General features: G+C 46.1%; 1 protein-coding gene across 1 annotated transcript in view; it reads right to left on the reverse strand.

Annotated features, from left to right (window-relative positions):
- The window catches only part of LOC135533183 (ninein-like), a 62618-nt gene extending 44654 nt beyond the window's left edge, over positions 1–17964 (reverse strand). Inside the window, exon 1 of the mRNA XM_064960582.1 lies at positions 17760–17964. Within this exon, the coding sequence (XP_064816654.1) occupies positions 17760–17948 (189 nt within the window). The 5' untranslated portion in view covers positions 17949–17964. The remainder of the gene's footprint in view (positions 1–17759) is intronic.
- Positions 17965–23456: the final 5492 nt, after the last annotated feature.

The raw sequence follows: 23456 nt of genomic DNA on the forward strand, positions 1-23456 counted from the left end.
AAAGGTGGTCGATGGGGTTGAGGTCAGGGCTCTATGCAGGCCAGTCAAGTTCTTCCACACCGATCTCGACAAACCATTTCTGTATAGACCTCACTTTGTGCACGGGGGCATTGTCATGCTGAAACAGGAAAGGGCCTTCCCCAAACTGTTGCCACAAAGTTGGAAGCACAGAATCATCTAGAATGTCATTGTATGCTGAAGCATTAAGAGTTCCCTCCACTGGATCTAAGGGGCTCGAACCATGAAAAACAGCCCAAGACCATAATTATTCCTCCTCCACCAAACTTTACAGTTGGCACTATGCATTCGGCCAGGTAGCGTTCTCCTGGCATCCACCAAACCTAGATTCGTCCGTCAGACTGCCAGATGGTGAAGTGTGATTCATCACTCCAGAGAACGTGTTTCCACTGCTCCAGAGTCCAATGGCGGCGAGCTTTACACCACTCCAGCCGACGCTCGGCATTGCGCGTGGTGATCTTAGGCTTGTGTGTGGCTGCTCGCCCATGGAAACTCATTTCATGAAGCTCCCTGACGAACAGGTCTTGTGCTGACGTTGCTTCCAGAGGACGTTTGAAACTCGGTAGTGAGTGTTGCAACCCGAGGACAGACGATTTTTTACGCGCTACGCGCCTCAGCATTCGGTGGTCCCATTCTGTGAGATTGTGTGGCCTACCACTTCGCAGCTGAGCCGTTGTTGCTCCTCGACATTTCCACTTCACAATAACAGCATTTACAGTTGACCGGGGCAGCTCGAGCAGGGCAGAAATTTGACGAACTGACTTGATGAAAAGGTGGCATGACTGTGCCGCTCTGAAAGTCACTGAGCTCTTCAGCAAGGCCCTTCTCCTGCCCATATTAATGTTACTGCACCAAACATCTTAGTCAGATGTAAAATCTTAGATGTAAAATCTTAGATGTAAAATCTTAGTCAGATGTAAAATCTTAGTCAGATGTAAAATCTTAGATGTAAAATCTTAGTCAGATGTAAAATCTTAGTCAGATGTAAAATCTTAGTCAGATGTAAATTCTTAGATGTAAAATCTTAGATGTAAAATCTTAGTCAGATGTAATATCTTAGTTAGATGTAATATCTTAGTCAGATGTAAAATCTTAGATGTAAAATCTTAGTCAGATGTAAAATCTTAGTCAGATGTAAAATCTTAGTCAGATGTAAATTCTTAGATGTAAAATCTTAGATGTAAAATCTTAGTCAGATGTAATATCTTAGTTAGATGTAAAATCGTAGATGTAAAATCTTAGTCAGATGTAATATCTTAGTTAGATGTAAAATCTTAGATGTAAAATCTTAGTCAGATGTAATATCTTAGTCAGATGTAATATCTTAGTCAGATGTAAAATCTTAGATGTAAAACCTTAGTCAGATGTAATATCTTAGTTAGATGTAAAATCTTAGTCAGATGTAAAATCTTAGATGTAAAATCTTAGTCAGATGTAAAATCTTAGTCAGATGTAAAATCTTAGTCAGATGTAAATTCTTAGATGTAAAATCTTAGATGTAAAATCTTAGTCAGATGTAATATCTTAGTTAGATGTAAAATCTTAGATGTAAAATCTTAGTCAGATGTAATATCTTAGTTAGATGTAAAATCTTAGATGTAAAATCTTAGTCAGATGTAATATCTTAGTCAGATGTAAAATCTTAGTCAGATGTAAAATCTTAGATGTAAAACCTTAGATGTAAAATCTTAGGTGTAAAATCTTAGTCAGATGTAATATCTTAGTCAGATGTAAAATCTGGTGACTAAGATATTCTCAGCTAAAACCTCTAAATTAACGACAGATTTCTTGAGTTATCTAAGACTATTTTGAGGAAGTTTATACTGGCTACGGCGTCTCAAGATGGACAAACAGTACTATTGCCGTTTTTTTCTCATTTTTCAAGCGGAGTTCTTTTAAGGGAGTTTGCGAGTGAATTTGTTCGGTTCGCCTAGCCGAGTTAGTCTACTAGCACGAGTCGGCTTGGTATGGTTGGTTCCTGTCTCTCCCTCCAGCCTTGCTCCCCATCAGGGTTGCTACATTTTTTAAATCATAATCGCCACTCAAAACCCACCAACACTGTCTGAAAACTAGACCAAAAAGAGAGGACTAGCCACATTTATCCAATAGGTGTCTCCATAATGACAATCTAAATACAACTGGTAACATTGCTTCACCTTGTTCTTTGTGATTGGTTCATCACACCAAATGATTTAATCTGAACTATAGAAGTCATTTGATAGTGAATGGTTAAGACATGTTTTTCTTTCTCCAGAAAACATTATTGTGAAATGGTATTAATACAAGTCACATTGATGATACTCGTATTTTCAACTGGAGTATAAAAATCGAAAAGGCCCAATAGTTTTGGCTTATTTTATTTCCTCCATTTATGTCCCAGTTACCCTTCTGGAGATGGAGATGAAAGAGAGAGAGAGAGGATATCAATCACAAGTTTTTCTACTATTATTTAATCAATTACTATTATAATTTGATAGTCTAATGGAGTTGCCTCTAAAAGAGGCCAACATTGGAATAATATTGAAATCTATTTTGCATCTAGATGGGTTTTTTTTATAGTGGAGATCAAGTTTATAAATTGCCTGGCTGGGCTGATGAGACTGTGGATAGTACAGTCAGATGGAACAGAGTAAATAGGCATTTTAACCTCATAGATTTAGCCGGTGGTAACTTGTGGAATAGATACTGGCTGGAATGCGGTTTTAACCAATCAGCATTCAGGATTAGACCCAGCCATTGTATAAACGGAAAATAACAGTAGCCAACTATTGAAATAGATAAATGGGGAGGTCAACTGAGTCAGAAATTCACTTGGCTCATGTCCACACCGATGCTGAAAAGGAGGGAGGCGCCAGAAAATGTAGCTAAACTTTAATGCGACTTTAATTACAGAAATACAGGCTCATGCTTGGCAATACTATTGTAGGATAATCAACATTAACGTCTAAATTCTTGATTCTGTTGACAAACAATCTGAGCAGAGGCAGTCAGCAGTCACAACGCAGGTCATATTAGCAAACCATGTTGCTTGTTGCATCTGTAGATCTCCCCTCTTTCAAAATTTCTGACAGATATTTTCATCTAGGTCACGTGTTTCCACCTCATTTGCACACACACTGTATATAGGCTTTTTTTTTCTTTTGTTCTACTGTATTATTGACTGTATGTTTTGTTTATTCCATGTGTAACTCTGTGTTGTTGTTTGTGTCGCACTGCTTTGCTTTATCTTGGCCAGGTTGCAGTTGTAAACGAGAACTTGTTCTCAACTGGCCTAGCTGGTTAAATAGAGGTGACATTTTTTTTGTTAAATAATAATAATTGCATTTTGGAACATTAGTGCATAGCTTACTGCTATGATCGCATTTCTGCTCTTATAATGTGAAGAAATAATAGTGAAGAAACAACATTTTAAGCTAAATTTTTCTGATCTGTTGTATCTGTGGTAGCAGAATCAGAATTAGTTAGGTAACATTGATAAATAAGATGTTTTTATCTACTTTCATAAATATGCTTATGTGGGAAAAGTCACTTGGGCCCCAGAGAGGGGAGAGGTCAGGCTTGTCTTCATATGTAAACGTATCCGTTAAACCATGTGAATGGATGATTGAGGGGGAACCAATTATCTCTTGGCTCCACAATGTCTGTGTGCCAGTCGCGCCCTACTTTTCCCATTGGGGTGTCAGGATTTGGCCAGGGTTGTTCCGGGTTTTGGTCACTAGATGCCCCCATTGTGCTTTTTGACCTTATGTTTTTTCCCTTGTTCCCCATTATTATTTGCACCTGTGCCTCGTTTCCCCTGATTGTATTTAAACCCTTAGTTTCCCTCAGTTCTGTGCTCTGTGTTTGTATGTTAGCACCCAGCCCTGTGTATTCTTGTCGATTCCGGTGGATGCTCTTGTGGAATTCTGTTTTTGTTTTTGAGTATCTCTTGAGGCTTTTTTGTGCTATTCCTACCACCTTTTGGATTTGCCATTTTTGTATTGAAGGACTTCTCCTTTTTACTTTATTAAATACACCGTCTTAAGTACTGCTGTGTCTGCCTCATCTTCTGGGTTCTGCTGACTATTCGTGGCTCAGTTGGTTAAGTGACTGTTTCTCACTCCGGAGACCCATGTTCGTAACCGGGTCCTGACAGAAACACAGAGCCAAAAATGAACCCAGAGGCAGCCAGTTCCCAGGACCTTTTTGCCATGCTGTCCCACCACCAGGAGACTGTCCAACGCCACGAAGCCGCCCTGGTTCAGCAAGAGGCCTTAATGGCTAGACATTCTCATCTTCTGTCGGAGATGCTGACTTCCATTAAGCAAATATCTGATCGTCTTACCCCGGCAACAGTTCCCGTCCCAGTACCTCAGATTCACGTACCCATGGCAGTTAACCCCCTGGCTGAACCTCGTCTTCCACCTCCCCAACGGTTCTCAGGTGATCCAAGTGCTTGTAAAGGGTTTCTCACCCAATGTTCTCTCTCCTTTGAGCTACAACCCTCGTCGTTTCCCACCGACCGGTCTAAGATCGCTTATATCATCACCCTGCTGTCGGAAAAAGCCCTGGCCTGGGCTACTGCTGTGTGGGATGCCCATAGTTCCTGCTGTGCCAGCTACTCTGCCTTTGCTGAGGAATTCAAACGAGTGTTTCAAGGCCCAAGCAGTGGTTCTGACTCAGCCAAACAGCTCCTGACTCTCCACCAAGGTTGGCGCAGCGTGACGGACTATGCCATCCAGTTCCGCACGGTGGCAGCAGCAAGTGGCTGGAACAACGAGGCGCTCACGGTGTGCTTTCTGAAAGGCCTTTCCGACACTATCCAAGATGAACTGGCCACTCGGGAACCACCGGACAATCTCGAGTCCCTGATCAAGTTGGCCTCACGCATTGACCAGCGTCTGAGAGAGAGAGAACTCAACCGTAGACCTCTAGCCCCTATCAGTCCCAGCTCCGAGTCCCCACCTTTATCCTCGCTGGCTCCATCGGAACCCATGCAGATTGGACGCATCTCCCAGGCTGAGAGAGACCGCCGGATGAGGGAGCGATGCTGTCTATATTGCGGCAAACCGGGCCATTTCCGTTCCACGTGTCCCGGGCTCCAGGGAAACGCTCTGTCCCGTACAGACCGGGGGGAACTGTAACGGGAAACATAACCTCCTCCCATCCGTCCAACTCCCGTCTGCTCATTCCAGTCACCCTCTCCTGGGACAACCACAAGCTTCACCTTCAAGCCTTGGTAGACTCTGGAGCCGCAGGTAACTTCATGGATGGTGTCTGGGCGAAGGAGAATGGCGTTCCTCTGAACCTCTAAGTGAACCCATGAGGGTCACTACATTGGATGGAAGCCCTTTGGGATCTGGACTTGTCACTCATGTCACTACCTCCTTGCGACTTTCAGTTTCACAACACCAGGAATTGATGAACTTTCATTTGATCTCCTGTTCCGAGTTCCCTCTCGTCCTTGGATACCCCTGGCTTCACAGCCATAACCCTCACATCGACTGGTCTGTGGGCACTATCAAGCAGTGGGGTCCTACGTGCCAAGCTACTTGTATTTTCCAGAATTCCCCGAGTTCTACTCCCGAGTCTTTAGAATCCATCGACCTGACCCGAGTTCCCGAGTGTTACCATGACCTCAAACTGGTGTTTAGCAAACAGAGGGCCACCATGCTACCACCCCATAGACCTTACGATTGCCCCATCGACCTGTTTCCGGGCACTTGCCCCCCAGGGGTCGGATCTTTTCCCTATCTCCACCCGAACGAGCTGCTATGGATACCTACATCAAGGATGCTCTGGAAGCAGGCCTCATGCGTCCATCCACCTCCCGGCGGGAGCAGGGTTTTTCTTTGTGGCCAAGAAAGACGGTGGATTACGTCCTTGCATCGACTACCGGGGACTCAATGCCATAACCGTCCGTAACCGTTACCCGCTACCCCTTATGGCCACAGCCTTCGAGCTGCTCCAGGAAGCAGTTGTTTTCACTAAGCTTGACCTGCGGAACGCATACCATCTTGTGCGGATCAGACCTGGTGACGAGTGGAAGACCGCTTTCAACACGCCTACTGGTCACTATGAATACTTGGTGATGCCCTTCGGCCTGACCAACGCCCCAGCGGTGTTCCAAGCGCTCATAAACGATGTGCTTAGGGATATGCTTAACATATTTGTGTTCGTTTACTTGGATGACATCCTCATCTTTTCGAGCTCCCTTCAAGAACACACTAAGCATGTCAGACAAGTACTCAAACGCCTCCTGGACAGCCATCTGTACGTTAAGCCGGAAAATGTGAATTCCATTCATCCCGAGTACAATTCCTGGGATTTGTAGTGGAACCCGGTCGAGTCCAAATGGACCCCAGGAAGGTAGGGGCGGTAGCGGATTGGCCCACCCCAAATCCGTTAAGGAAGTTCAGCGTTTCCTGGGCTTCACAAACTTTTACCGCAAGTTCATCAAGAACTTCAGCTTGGTGGCAGCCCCTCTCTCAGCTTTAACCAAGGGTGGCAATGCAAGGTTTTTGTGGGGAAGAGAAGCTGAGACGGCCTTCCAAGGACTCAAGCAGCGCGTTCTCTCTGCTCCCATCCTGATACTACCGACTACGGATGAACCATTTGTGGTGGAGGTAGACGCATCAGAGGTTGGTGTTGGAGCTGTCCTGTCTCAGAGGGGTGAAGACAAGAAGCTTCATCCGTGCGCTTTCTTCTCACACCGGCTTACCCCGACTGAGAGGAACTACGATGTGGGGGATCGTGAACTCCTAGCGGTTAAGATGGCATTGAAGGAATGGAGACACTGGCTCGAGGGGGCTTCTCACCCGTTTCAAGTGCTTACGGACCACAAAAATCTGGAGTATATCCAGCAGGCGAAGCGGTTGAACTCTAGACAAGCTAGATGGTCTCTTTTCTTCAATAGATTCCAGTTTATCCTCACCTATCGGCCCGGGTCGAAGAATCTCAAACCGGATGCCCTGTCCCGAGTCTACGCTCCTGCCATTCGAGATGACACGGACATGCCTGTCCTTCCTGCTGCTAAGATTGTGGCTCCGATCTCGTGGCAAGTTGAGGATACCGTGGGACGTGCTCAAGCTAGCGAACCGGACCCGAAAGGAGGTCCTGCCAATCGGTTGTTTGTCCCCAAGGCAGTGAGGACTCAGGTCCTTCTGTGGGGGCACTCCTCTCGCCTCACCTGTCATCCGGGCGTAGGTCGCACCTTGGAGTTCATCCAGCGTAAGTTCTGGTGGCCTACCATAAGAGAAGACGTTGCCACTTTCGTCAATGCCTGTCCCGTGTGCTGCCAGGGCAAATCTTCTCACCTCCGCCCTCAAGGACTCCTTCACCCTTTACCTGTTCCCCACAGACCCTGGTCCCATATCTCATTGGACTTTATTACTGGACTTCCTCCATCCCATGGCAATACTACTATCCTAGTCATAATCGACAGGTTTTCAAAGGCGGCCAGGTTCGTCCCTCTGACTAAGTTACCTTCTGCCAAGGAAACGGCTGAATTGGTAATTAATCATGTGTTCCGAGTCTTCGGCATTCCTCAAGATATGGTTTCTGACAGAGGTCCCCAGTTCGCCTCAAGGTTTTGGAAGGCCTTCTGCCAACTCATGGGGGCTTCTGCCAGTCTATCTTCAGGGTACCATCCGGAGTCCAACGGCCAAACAGAGAGGATGAATCAAGAGCTGGAAACCACCCTCCGATGTATGACTCGTGACAACCCGTCCACATGGTCATCCTTTATTGTTTGGGCCGAATACGCGCACAACACATTGCGCTCCTCCTCCACTGGTATGTCCCCCCACGAGTGTCAGTTTGGCTATGCTCCTCCATTGTTCCCGGACCAGGAGGCAGAAGTCAGAGTGCCTTCAGCCTTGAAGTTCGTCAGACGCTGTCGGCTTATGTGGAGGAAGACCCGTCTTAATCTTATGCGTTCCTCACAGAGGTACCAACAACAAGCCAACAGACGTCGCCGTCCCGGGCCTACCCTGCGCCCCGGCCAGAGAGTCTGGCTCTTCACAAGAGACTTACCTCTACGGGTGGAGTCTCGCAAGCTGTCCCAAAAATACATCGGTCCCTTCAAGGTTGCCAGGAGAGTTAACCCAGTTTCTTATCGCCTACACTTACCCAGATCCCTTAAGATTAATCCCACATTTCACATTTCATTGTTAAAACCTGTTGTTTTTTCTCCCCTTGTCCCGGCAGACAGACCTCCGCCTCGTGTCATTGGAGGCCAGCCGGCTTATACGGTCCATCGGATACTGGATTCCCGCCGGGTGCAGCGGTCCTGGCAGTATCTGGTGGACTGGGAAGGCTACGGTCCCGAGGAGCGCTCCTGGGTTCCTGCCAAAGACATCCTGGACCCTGACCTCATTCGTCAGTTCAGGGCCCTCCACCCTGAGAGAGCTGGTAGGAACGTCAGGAGCCGTTCCTAGGGGGGATTCTGTCAGGATTTGGCCAGGGTTGTTCCGGGTTTTGGTCACTAGATGCCCCCATTGTGCTTTTTGACCTTATGTTTTTTCCTTGTTCCCCATTATTATTTGCACCTGTGCCTCGTTTCCCCTGATTGTATTTAAACCCTTAGTTTCCCTCAGTTCTGTGCTCTGTGTTTGTATGTTAGCACCCAGCCCTAGTGTTCTGTGTATTCTTGTCGATTCCGGTGGATGCTCTTGTGGAATTCTGTTTTTGTTTTTGAGTATCTCTTGAGGCTTTTTTGTGCTATTCCTACCACCTTTTGGATTTGGTGAGCTTGTCCAGGAGGGATTGTATTTTTGTTGGGAGTGTCTAGAATTGACAATTGATATATGCCATTGGATGAGGTAATGTTTTGGTTCTAAGTGGTACCAAGAACGGGACAAGAACTTTGGTTTAGGAGACCAAACTGAAGGATAATTTATAGCTAATGCTGTCTGGCTATAGGATACTCCTTTCAAGTAAAAGGTTATTTGTGTAATGTTCCTAAGATCTGTTATTTGTCATGTGAGTTTTGATGGGTGTGTCTTGGCTATAAATGACACTAAGAACTCTCAGAGAATTCATTTATGGACACTGAATTGATCTGAGAGTCACACAGCTATGGTGAAGCTCATATAATTAAAGATGGGACTTTATGATAACTCTGACTTGTGTGTGGTTTGCTCTCTCATGATTTGGTAATACAGGAAATTTCCACGACACATCAGCCTCATTTTTTTAAAGTTTTGATTTTGATGTACGGTAGTTGCATGAATTTTGGATCCATCGTCCCAGAACTGTCCTGGTCTGTTAGAACTGTCCCGGTCTGTTAGAACTGTCCCAGAGTATGTTAGAACTGTCCCGGTCTGTTAGAACTGTCCCAGTCTGTTAGAACTGTCCCAGAGTCTGTTAGAACTGTCCCAGAGTCTGTTAGAACTGTCCCAGAGTATGTTAGAACTGTCCCGGTCTGTTAGAACTGTCCCAGAGTCTGTTAGAACTGTCCCAGTCTGTTAGAACTGTCCCAGAGTCTGTTAGAACTGTCCCAGAGTCTGTTAGAACTGTCCCAGAGTCAGTTAGAACTGTCCCAGAGTCTGTTAGAACTGTCCCAGAGTCTGTTAGAACTGTCCCGATTATTTCTCAGTTGTTCACCCTTGCTGTGTTGGTTCTAATAATGATTGGTAAGACTGGGGGGTGGGGTGGGGTGGGGGGGTCAGGATACAACTCTCAACACCAATGACTGAGGTCAACACACACACACCCTCCCCCTCTCTATCACTCACTCAGTCACTCAGCAACAGCCTGCCTCGCGCCCTGATAGCCTCGCGCCCTGATAGTGAATGCTGTCACAACAGACAATGCCAGGAACACTGTGAATGCTGTCACAACAGACAATGGGATCACTGTGAATGCTGTCACAACAGACAATGGGAACACTGTGAATGCTGTCACAACAGACAATGCCAGGCACACTGTGAATGCTGTCACAACAGACAATGCCAGGAACACTGTGAATGCTGTCACAACAGACAATGGGAACACTGTGAATGCTATCACAACAGACAATGGGAACACTGTGAATGCTGTCACAACAGACAATGGGAACACTGTGAATGCTATCACAACAATGGGAACACTGTGAATGCTGTCACAACAGACAATGGGAACACTGTGAATGCTGTCACAACAGACAATGGGAACACTGTGAATGCTATCACAACAGACAATGGGAACACTGTGAATGCTGTCACAACAGACAATGGGAACACTGTGAATGCTGTCACAACAGACAATGCCAGGAACACTGTGAATGCTGTCACAACAGACAATGCCAGGAACACTGTGAATGCTGTCACAACAGACAATGGGAACACTGTGAATGCTATCACAACAGACAATGGGAACACTGTGAATGCTGTCACAACAGACAATGGGAACACTGTGAATGCTGTCACAACAGACAATGGGAACACTGTGAATGCTGTCACAACAGACAATGCCAGGAACACTGTGAATGCTGTCACAACAGACAATGGGAACACTGTGAATGCTGTCACAACAGACAATGGGAACACTGTGAATGCTGTCACAACAGACAATGGGAACACTGTGAATGCTGTCACAACAGACAATGGGAACACTGTGAATGCTGTCACAACAGACAATGGGAACACTGTGAATGCTGTCACAACAGACAATGCCAGGAACACTGTGAATGCTGTCACAACAGACAATGGGAACACTGTGAATGCTATCACAACAGACAATGGGAACACTGTGAATGCTGTCACAACAGACAATGGGAACACTGTGAATGCTGTCACAACAGACAATGCCAGGAACACTGTGAATGCTGTCACAACAGACAATGGGAACACTGTGAATGCTGTCACAACAGACAATGGGAACACTGTGAATGCTGTCACAACAGACAATGGGAACACTGTGAATGCTGTCACAACAGACAATGCCAGGAACACTGTGAATGCTGTCACAACAGACAATGGGAACACTGTGAATGCTATCACAACAGACAATGCCAGGAACACTGTGAATGCTGTCACAACAGACAATGCCAGGAACACTGTGAATGCTGTCACAACAGACAATGCCAGGAACACTGTGAATGCTGTCACAACAGACAATGCCAGGAACACTGTGAATGCTGTCACAACAGACAATGGGAACACTGTGAATGCTGTCACAGAAGCTGAACTTGGGACACAAATAGGGTGCTTTTTAGTTTTGCGTCTTTTACCAAATAAATCTAAAATTAACTCCAGTAACGGTTGGCATTTCATTTCCCCGCTGTACCGTAACCAAACCGTGACCTCAAAACCGCAATATGTACCTGGGTTTGGTGAACTGTCACACCTCTAGTTATGAGAAATGTGGGCTTATTTTGGGGGAATCCATCCACCCAACCATACAAAGCAACCCAGAGGCTACCTGACAAATTTTGGTGGGCAGCGTGAATGAGTAAATTTTACCATTAATAAAATTGAAGCGATATTTTATTTTTGACCAGACATGGAGGATACACGATAACAAAATATTTAACCAATGTCATTCCTATTTCAGGCCGAACAAAGCAAGGGGGGAATTTTCCTCATCAAGCACCCTCTCAAACAGACACACTTCACTTGTGAATGTTGATTAGCCTGGTTGTTATGACAACAGACAACGGGATGAGAAGGCCAATGAAAGGATCTAATTTCTCTCAAAAACAAGACGGCTAACAAAGCACCAGGAGACTGGCCCTGGTTCCCTGGCTGACTGGTTCCCTGGCTGACTGGTTCCCTGGCTGACTGGTTCCCTGGCTGACTGGCTCCCTGGCTGACTGGCTCCCTGGTTGACTGGCTCCCTGGCTGACTGGCACCCTGGCTGACTGGCACCCTGGCTGACTGGCTCCCTGGCTGACTGGCACCCTGGCTGACTGGCACCCTGGCTGACTGGCACCCTGGCTGACTGGCTCCCTGGCTGACTGGCACCCTGGCTGACTGGCACCCTGGCTGACTGGCTCCCTGGCTGACTGGCACCCTGGCTGACTGGCACCCTGGCTGACTGGCACCCTGGCTGACTGGCTCCCTGGCTGACTGGCTCCCTGGCTGACTGGCTCCCTGGTTGACGGGCTCCCTGGTTGACGGGCTCCCTGGTTGACGGGCTCCCTGGTTGACTGGCACCCTGGCTGACTGGCACCCTGGCTGACTGGCACCCTGGCTGACTGGCTCCCTGGCTGACTGGCTCCCTGGTTGACCGGCTCCCTGGTTGATTGGCTGACTGGCTCCCTGGTTGACTGGCTTCCTGGTTGACCGGCACCCTGGTTGATTGGCTGACTGGCTCCCTGGTTGACTGGCTCCCTGGTTGACTGGCACCCTGGCTGACTGGCACCCTGGCTGACTGGCACCCTGGCTGACTGGCTCCCTGGCTGACTGGCTCCCTGGTTGACCGGCTCCCTGGTTGATTGGCTGACTGGCTCCCTGGTTGACTGGCTTCCTGGTTGACCGGCACCCTGGTTGATTGGCTGACTGGCTCCCTGGTTGACTGGCTCCCTGGTTGACTGGCTCCCTGGCTGACTGGCTCCTGGGACACCCACCCTATAGAGTCAGACCAGAGCTGCTCTCTGAGGATAGGAGTAGAGCCCAGAAAGGTAAACCTGTATCCCACTAAACACAGAGCCTGTATCCCACTAAACACACAGCCTGTATCCCACTAAACACAGAGCCTGTATCCCACTAAACACACAGCCTGTATCCCACTATACACACAGCCTGTATCCCACTAAACACACAGCCTGTATCACACTAAACACACAGTCTGTATCCCACTAAACACACAGCCTGTATCCCACTAAACACACAGCCTGTATCCCACTATACACACAACCTGTATCCCACTAAACACACAGTCTGTATCCCACTAAACACACAGTCTGTATCCCACTAAACACACAGCCTGTATCCCACTAAACACACAGTCTGTATCCCACTAAACACACAGCCTGTATCCCACTAAACACACAGCCTGTATCCCATTAAACACACAGTCTGTATCCCACTAAACACACAGCCTGTATCCCACTAAACACACAGCCTGTATCCCACTATACACACAACCTGTATCCCACTAAACACACAGTCTGTATCCCACTAAACACACAGCCTGTATCCCACTAAACACACAGTCTGTATCCCACTAAACACACAGCCTGTATCCCACTAAACACACAGTCTGTATCCCACTAAACACACAGCCTGTATCCCACTAAACACACAGCCTGTATCCCACTAAACACACAGCCTGTATCCCACTAAACACAGAGCCTGTATCCCACTAAACACACAGTCTGTATCCCACTAAACACACAGCCTGTATCCAATTAAACACACAGCCTGTATCTCACTAAACACACAGCCTGTATCCCATTAAACACACAGCCTGTATCCCACTAAACACACAGCCTGTAACCCATTAAACACACAGCCTGTATCCCATTAAACACACAGCCTGTATCCCACTAAACACACAGCCTGTATCCCACTAAACACACAGCCTGTATCTCACTAAACACACAGCCTGTATCCCATTAAACACACAGCCTGTAACCCATTAAACACACAGCCTGTATCCCACTAAACACACAGCCTGTATCCCATTAAACACACAGCCTGTAACCTATTAAACACACAGCCTGTATCACACTAAACACACAGCCTGTATCCCACTAAACACACAGCCTGTAACCCATTAAACACACAGCCTGTATCCCACTAAACACACAGCCTGTATCCCATTAAACACACAGCCTGTATCTCACTAAACACAGAACCTGTATCCAACTAAACACACAGCCTGTATCCCATTAAACACACAGCCTGTATCCCATTAAACACACAGCCTGTATCCCATTAAACACACAGCCTGTATCCCACTAAACACACAGCCTGTATCTCACTAAACACACAGCCTGTATCCCATTAAACACACAGCCTGTAACCCATTAAACACACAGCCTGTATCCCACTAAACACACAGCCTGTATCCCATTAAACACACAGCCTGTATCTCACTAAACACAGAACCTGTATCCAACTAAACACACAGCCTGTATCCAACTAAACACAGAGCCTGTATCTCACTAAACACAGAACCTGTATCCAACTAAACACACAGCCTGTACCCACTAAACACAGAGCCTGTATCCCATTACAAAAAAATAGACAAGAGCTACACTGAACAACTTCACCTCATATGGTAGTCTGCTGTACAGTAGGCTTGTGATTCTACAGATTCTAATGAAAATAAATATGATTATTCATGTTCTGAATCGTTCAGCGGGGTCATTCTTTAACCTATCATGAACATCCGCTCGGTTTCCATCCAATTGGCAACATATTTAAATGCGAATATTCAAAAAATTTGCATAAAAACAATGTGCCCATTTCCCCATCAGAGATGTTGTTTCTATCCAATTGCCTTGTTACCGATTAAAGGCTGTGTGTGATGACGTAGTGCCCATAAACATACCTTTTTTGCGGTTAAATGACCATTTACCAAATAGAAAATACAAGTTAAATGGGTTTCTACTGATGCTTTTCTCACCCAACATTTACTAGCAAAAAGGATAAATTTGCATGACACAAGCTGAATTAAATGTAAAATGCCTTTGAAATGACCAAGCTCAGTGCTCCGTTGACATTTCACAGAGATTTGCGTTGTGTTGGTGAGAAATCTTCGAAAAAGAACAGGACTCTCAAATGAATATGAAAAGCATATACACAAATAAGAAAATACTACTGTACCAGTCAAAAGTTTGGACACGCCTACTCATTCCAGGGTTGTTCTTTATTTTTACTATTTTCTACATTGTAGAAACAATAGTGAAGACATCAACACTATGATATAACACATATAACCAAGAAAAGTGTTAAAAAATCCAAATATATTTTATATTTGAGATTCTTCAAAGTAGCCACCCTTCGCCTTGATGACAACTTTGCACACTCTTGGAATGCTTTTCCAACAGTCTTGAAGGAGTTCCCACATATACTGAGCACTTGTTGACTGCTTTTCCTTCACTCTGCGGTCCAACTCATCCCAAACCATCTCAATTGGGTTGAGGTCAGGTGATTGTGGAGGCCAGGTCATCTGATGCAGCACTCGATCACTCTCCTTCTTGGTCAAATAGCCCTTAAACAGCCTGGAGGTGTGTTGGGTTATTGTCATTCCTTGTGTTTCTTGGCCCAAGCAAGTCTTTTCTTCTTATTGGTGTCTTTTAGTAGTGATTTATTTGCAGCATGAAGGCCACGAGAGCCAGTTTTATCATAGTGCTTGGTGGTTTTTGCGACTGCACTTGAAGAAATGTTCAAAGTTCTTGAAATGTTTCGTATTGACTGACCTTCACGTCTTAAAGTAATGATGGACTGTCATTTCTCTTTGCTTATTTGAGCTGTTCTTGCCATAATATGGACTTGGTCTTTTACCCAATAGGATTATCTTCTGTATACCACCCCTACCGTGTCACAACACAACTGATTGGTTCAAATGCATTAAGAAGGAAATTCCACAAATTAACTTTTAAGAAGGCTCACCTGTTAATTGAAATGCATTCCAGGTGACTACCTCATGAAGCTGGTTGAGAGAATACCAAGAGTGTGCAAAAGCTGTCATCAAGGCAAAGGGTGGCTACTTTGAAGAATTTAAAATATAAAATATATTTTGATTTGTTTAACACTTTTTTGGCTTCTACATGATTCCATATATGTGTTATTTCATAGTTTTGATGTCTTCATTATCATTCTACAATGTAGAACATAGTTTATAAAATGAGTAGGAAATGAGTAGGTTTGTCCAAACTTTTTTGTTTATGTCATGTCTCAAAATCGATGTCCATCTCACCTCTATCTTCATTGTTTTATGTCCTGAGAATTTGAGAAGAAAGAGGAGTAGTTCAACGGGCGAGTGAGCCTGTCAGGTAGCCTGTATTCTCCCACAGAATCCATCCTCGCTGATGCAATTTTCCTGATTTTTTGTCCCCTTTCCTTCCTATGGCCTCCATTGACTTAGTCACCCTACTTCTGGCCCTTCCTACAAGGGTAGAAACTGTTGAACGGATTATGATGAAGACATGAGGTTTGGACCATTGGTTTTCGTAAAAGAGGATTATTATTTTGTTGTGCGTGCTTTTGATTGGACGCCGTAAACACTATTTTTTGATTGGACACCTTAAACACTATTTTTTGATTGGATGCTGTAAATACTATTTTTTGATTGGACGCTGTAAACACTATTTTTTGATTGGACGCTATAAACATTATTTTTTGATTGGACGCCGTAAACACTATTTTTTGATTGGACGCCGTAAACACTATTATTTTGATTGGACGCCGTAAACACTATCACTACCTCACTCTCCAACCCTGGTTCATTCAACCACAGCATTACGCTAAAAGATGAAGACAGAGTATATCCTATATCCTGAGCTGTGGCCGGGGGAGGGGGTTTACACTGCCAGTGAACTAACAACACCAGTTAGTTAACGTTAGTTAACATTAACACTAACTTAAAGCTGACCATATCCTGAGTTGTAGCAGGGTCGTATTCATTAGTGCACACCATTGCAAAACCATTGCAAAACGTAGCAAATTGAAAAAAATTGTTTTTTTTTAAAACAGGTGTTTCTTATTAGACAAGTTCTGGTAGTCCCTCCCTGTTTCAGTCCGTTCTCTCTTCCAACCTTAACCTCTTACACTTATGGTGGCGCTATTTCATTTTTGGAAGAAAAACGTTCCCGTTTTAAACAAGATATTTTGTCACAAAAAGATGCTCGACTATGCATATAATTTGCTACTGTTCGAAAGAAAACACTCTGACGTGTCCAGAAATACAAATATCTTCTCTGTGCGTGCCCTTTAACGTGAGCTTCAGGCAAAACCAAGATGACTTGGCATCCAGGAAATGACAAGGATTTTTGAGGCTCTGTCTTTCATGATCTCCTTATATGGCTGTGAACGCAAGAGGAATGAGTCTGCCCTTTCTGTCGTTTCCCCAAGGTGTCTGCAGCATTGTGACGTATTTGTAGGCAGATCGTTGGAAGATTGACCATAAGAGACCACATTTACCACGTGTCCGCCCGGTGTCCTGCGCCGAAATTGGTGCGCAAAAGTCACCTGCCAGTATTTTTCCATGGGGTACAGAGAGAGAAGCAAGCTTCCAAGAACTGCATGTCAATGAAGAGATATGTGAAAAAACACCTTGAGGATTGATTCCAAACAACGTTTGCCATGTTTCGGTCGATATTATGTAGTTAATCCGGAAAAAGTTTCACGTTGTAGGTGACTGCATTTTCGGTTCGTTTCGGTAGCCAGGCGCAATGTAGAAAACGGAACGATTTCTCCTACACACAGACGCTTTCAGGAAACACTGCGCATTTGGTATGTGGCTGGGAGTCTCCTCATTGAAAACATCAGAAGCTCTTCAAAGGTAAATGATTTTATTTATTTGGTTATCTGGCTTTTGTGAAAATGTTGCGTGCTACATGCTACACAAAATGCTATGCTAGCTTTGCATACTCTTACACAAATTAGTCAATTTCTATGGTTCAAAAGCATATTTTGAAAATCTGAGATGACAGTGTTGTTAAGAAAATGCTAAGCTTGAGAGCAAACGCATTATTTTAATTTTATTTGCGATTTTCAGAAATCGTTAACGTTGCGTTATGCTAATGAGCCTGAGGCTTAGTCACAATCCCGGATCCGGGATGGGGAGTTTCAAGAGGTTAATGAACAGGCCCAGGTGTAGGGGCTTACCCTGCCAGTGAGTCTGTCCTGGTTCTGCAGCAGGGCATGGAGCAGTGTGGGGGTGGAATCCTCCAGGTGCAGGGCCTGGCACAGGTCAGATAGCTCCTCGGGGCACAGCGACCCGGCGCCGCTGACGTCGAAACTCTCAAAGACCTCCTTCAGACGCTCCTCGTACTGATCCTGCTGGCCGTCATCCATCCCATAGGACAGCACCCTGCCCTGGACAGACAGGTAAAGATAGAGACAGGGTTAGAACAGACAGCACCCTGCCCTGGACAGACAGAGTTAGCACAGTTTTAGGACAGCACCCTACCCTGGAGACAGTTAGCACAGTTATAGGACAGCACCCTGCCCCAGAGACAGAGTTAGCACAGTTATAGGACAGCACCCTGCCCTGGAGACAGTTAGCACAGTTATAGGACAGCACCCTGCCCCGGAGACAGAGTTAGCACAGTTATAGGACAGCACCCTACTGGCCTAGTGGTTAGAGCGTTGGGCTAGTAACCGGAAGTTCAAATCCCCGAGCTGACAAGGTACAAATCTGTCGTTCTGCCCCTGAACAGGCAGTTAACCCACTGTTCCTAGGTCGTCATTGAAAATAAGAATTTGTTCTTAACTGACTCGCCTAGTTAAATAAAGGTTAAAAAAAAGACAGTTAGCATAGTTATAGGACAGCACCCTTTCCTGACCACACAAAGAGAGTGAGATAAAGATCTCTCTCTCTCTCCTACCCCTCTCCCTCCCTCTATAGATCCTACCCCTCTCCCTCCCTCTATAGATATATATATAAACTCAGCAAAAAAAGAAACGTCCCTTTTTCAGGACCCTGTCTTTCAAAGATAATTTGTAAAAATCCAAATAACTTCACAGATCTTCATTGTAAAGGGTTTAAAAACGGTTTTCCATGCTTGTTCAATAAACCATTAACAATTAATGAACATGCACCTGTGGAACGGTCGTTAAGACACTAACAGCTTACAGACGGTATGCAATTAAGGTCACAGTTATGAAAACTTCGGACACTAAAGAGGCCTTTCTACTGACTCTGAAAAACACCAAAAGAAAGATGCCCAGGGTCCCTGCTCATCTGCATGAATGTACCTTAGGCATGCTGTAAGGAGGCATGAGGACTGCAGATGTGGCCAGGGCAATAAATTGCAATGTCCGTACTGTGAGACGCCTAAGACAGCGCTACAGGGAGACAGGACGGACAGCTGATCATCCTCACAGTGGCAGACCATGTGTAACAACACCTGCACAGGATCGGTACATCCGAACATCACACCTGCAGGACAGGTACAGGATGGCAGGAACAACTGCCCGAGTTACACCAGGAACGCACAATCCCTCCATCAGTGCTCAGACTGTCCGCAATAGGCTGAGAGAGGCTGGACTGAGGCCTTGTAAGGCAGGTCCTCACCAGACATCACCGGCAACAACATCGCCTGTGGGCATAAACCCACCGTCGCTGGACCAGACAGGACTGGCAAAAAGTAGTCTTCACTGACGAGTCACGGTTTTGTCTCAACGGGGGTGATGGTCGAAGGAATGAGCGTTACACCGAGGCCTGTACTATGGAGCGGGATCAATTTGGAGGTGGAGGGTCCATCATGGTCTGGGGCAGTGTGTCACAGCATCATAGGACTGAGCTTGTTGTCATTGCAGACAGTCTCAACGCTGTGTGTTACAGGGAAGACATCCTCCTCCCTCATGTGGTACCCTTCCTGCAGACTCATCCTGACATGGCCCTCCAGCATGACAATGCCACCAGCCATACTGCTCGTTCTGTGTGTGATTTCCTGCAAGATAGGAATGTCAGTGTTCTGCCATGGCCAGCGAAGAGCCCGGATCTCAAATCCATTGAGCACTTCTGGGACCTGTTGGGTCAGAGGGTGAGGGCTAGGGCCATTCCCCCCAGAAATGTCCGGGAACTTGCAGGTGCCTTGATGGAAGTGTGGGGTAACATCTCACAGCAAGAACTGGCAAATCTGATGCAGTCCATGAGGAGGAGATGCACTGCAGTACTTAATGCAGCTGGTGGCCACACCAGATACTGACTGTTACTTTTGATTTTGACCCCCCCCCTCCCCCCTTTGTTCAGGGACAAATTATTCAATTTCTGTTAGTCACATGTCTCTGGAACTTGTTCAGTTTATGTCTCAGTTGTTGAATCTTGTCATGGTCATACAAATATTTACACATGGTAAGTTTGCTGAAAATAAACACAGTTGACAGTGAGAGGACATTAATTTTTTTGCTGAGTTTATATATATATATATATATAGAGAGAGAACCACATAATGACAAAATACTCCATAGCGCAGCACCCTGCCTTGGGGATACACAGGCAGAGACAGGGTTAGGACAGACAGCACCCTGCCTTGGGGACACACAGGCAGAGAAAGGGTTAGGACAGACAGCACCCTGCCTTAGGGACACACAGGCAGAGACAGGGTTAGGACAGACAGCACCCTGCCTTGGGGACACACAGGCAGAGACAGGGTTAGTGTAGTTATTTCATAGAACAGCACCCTGCCCTGTACACACAGATAGGGACAATCAGCACAGCACCCTTCCCTGTATGCACAGATAGAGACAATCAGCACAGCACCCTGCTCTGTACACACAGATAGGGACAATCAGCACAGCACCCTGCCCTGGAAACACAGGTAGCTACTATGATTCTCCAGAGCACCTGTGGAATATATATATATACACACAGAGTACCAGTTAAAAGTTTGGACACACCTACTCATTCAAGGGTTTTATTATTATTTATTTATTTAAACAATTTTCTACATTGTAGAATAATAGTGAAGACATCAAAACTATGAAATAACACATATGGAATCAAGGCAAAGGGTGGCTACTTTGAAGAATCTCAAATATAAATTGATTTAGATTTGTTTAACGCTTTTTGTGGTTACTACATGATTCCATATGTGTTATTTCGTAGTTTTGATGTCTTCACTATTATTCTACAATGTAGAAAATAGTAAAAAAATAAAGAAAGAAAAACACTCTTGAATGAGTAGATGTGTCCAAACTTTTGACTGGTACTGTATATATATATATATATATATATTCACCCTAAAGAACCTAGCTAATCGAATAATGAGTTCACATTCCAATACCAGTTTACAGCGAGACACTTACGATGAGGGTGGAATCATCCATCGTATGAACAGCCCCATTAGTCTCCACCCAGCACTGGGAGGTTGATCAACTGGCGCTACACACCAGAGGCATTACGTGGTCGAGTGGCAAGGCTTTACCTAATCCAATCAGCCTTACTGGATGATGAGACAACCAGGCGTGCCACCCTAAATGACACCCGAATCCCTATTTAGCTCACTATCTTTCAGGGCCCTGGTCAAAAGTAGTGCACAATATATTGGGAATAGGGTGCCTTTTGGGACACAGCCGATATATGGATACAGCCCAGGTGGATACAGCCCAGGTGGATACAGCCCAGGTGGATACAGCCCAGGTGGATACAGCCCATAGACTTATACAGCCCAGGTGGATACAGCCCAGGTGGATACAGCCCAGGTGGATACAGCCCATAGACTTATACAGCCCAGGTGGATACAGCCCAGGTGGATACAGCCCAGGTGGATACAGCCCAGGTGGATACAGCCCATAGACTTATACAGCCCAGGTGGATACAGCCCAGGTGGATACAGCCCATAGACTTATACAGCCCAGGTGGATACAGCCCAGGTGGATACAGCCCAGGTGGATACAGCCCATAGACTTATACAGCCCAGGTGGATACAGCCCAGGTGGATACAGCCCAGGTGGATACAGCCCATAGACTTATACAGCCCAGGTGGATACAGCCCAGGTGGATACAGCCCATAGACTTATACAGCCCAGGTGGATACAGCCCAGGTGGATACAGCCCAGGTGGATACAGCCCATAGACTTATACAGCCCAGGTGGATACAGCCCAGGTGGATACAGCCCAGGTGGATACAGCCCATAGATTTATACAGCCCAGGTGGATACAGCCCAGGTGGATACAGCCCATAGAATTATACAGCCCAGGTGGATACAGCCCAGGTGGATACAGCCCAGGTGGATACAGCCCATAGACTTATACAGCCCAGGTGGATACAGCCCAGGTGGATACAGCCCAGGTGGATACAGCCCATAGACTTATACAGCCCAGGTGGATACAGCCCAGGTGGATACAGCCCATAGACTTATACAGCCCAGGTGGATACAGCCCAGGTGGATACAGCCCAGGTGGATACAGCCCATAGACTTATACAGCCCAGGTGGATACAGCCCAGGTGGATACAGCCCAGGTGGATACAGCCCATAGACTTATACAGCCCAGGTGGATACAGCCCAGGTGGATACAGCCCATAGACTTATACAGCCCAGGTGGATACAGCCCAGGTGGATACAGCCCAGGTGGATACAGTACATAGACTTATACAGCCCAGGTGGATACAGCCCAGGTGGATACAGCCCATAGACTTATACAGCCCAGGTGGATACAGCCCAGGTGGATACAGCCCAGGTGGATACAGCCCATAGACTTATACAGCCCAGGTGGATACAGCCCAGGTGGATACAGCCCAGGTGGATACAGCCCATAGACTTATACAGCCCAGGTGGATACAGCCCAGGTGGATACAGCCCATAGACTTATACAGCCCAGGTGGATACAGCCCATAGACTTATACAGCCATAGCAGGGGCCTGGTTGGGCCGTGGTACAGTGACTTCCAGCTGGCTGGGCCGTGGTACAGTGACTTCCAGCTGGTTGGGCCGTGGTACAGTGACTTCCAGCTGGTTGGGCCGTGGTACAGTGACTTCCAGCTGGTTGGGCCGTGACACAGTGACTTCCAGCTGGCTGGGCTGTGACACAGTGACTTCCAGCTGGTTGGGCTGTGACACAGTGACTTCCAGCTGGCTGGGCTGTGACACAGTGACTTCCAGCTGGCTGGGCCGTGGTACAGTGACTTCCAGCTGGCTGGGCCATGACACAGTGACTTCCAGCTGGCTGGGCTGTGACACAGTGACTTCCAGCTGGCTGGGCTGTGACACAGTGACTTCCAGCTGGTTGGGCTGTGGTACAGTGACTTCCAGCTGGCTGGGCCGTGACACAGTGACTTCCAGCTGGGCTACGACACTGGGATACTTCATGACACAATGAGATGCCATAAGAATGAAGCATTATTACCTTTGACACATGATGGGATGCAGTTTGATGCAGAGGAACAAACTTAGTTTACAGAGTACATTTGATGTGTATCTGCATAGATCTAAAAGTTGATATGGAAGATAAACCTCACAACAGATAAAATCATTGCTATTGTGCTCAGAGGTGGAACCAAGAATATTAAGTAAATATACACAAAATACAAGCTTCAAGAGGAATACCCAAACCATACTAACTAATCAACCAGTGATTTAGTCAGTGCATATAAACGGGTTAGCTGAAAACATCATGAAAACGATGTGATCGCTTCAATGGAGCAGAAATCTGTGTGTTGTTGTGATTCTGGATGGCCAGATACAATGTAGACCATCCAATCATTACCAACATTAAATGAGCTCCAAGTTACATAGGCCTTGTTGTGATTCTGGATGGCCTCGTTGGGAATCTGGATGGCCTCGTTGGGAATCTGGATGGCCTCGTTGTGAATCTGGATGGCCTCGTTGTGAATCTGGATGGCCTCGTTGTGAATCT

This window comes from Oncorhynchus masou, unplaced genomic scaffold (assembly GCF_036934945.1).
Source record: "Oncorhynchus masou masou isolate Uvic2021 unplaced genomic scaffold, UVic_Omas_1.1 unplaced_scaffold_2273, whole genome shotgun sequence".
NCBI classification, from domain to species: Eukaryota; Metazoa; Chordata; class Actinopteri; order Salmoniformes; family Salmonidae; genus Oncorhynchus; species Oncorhynchus masou.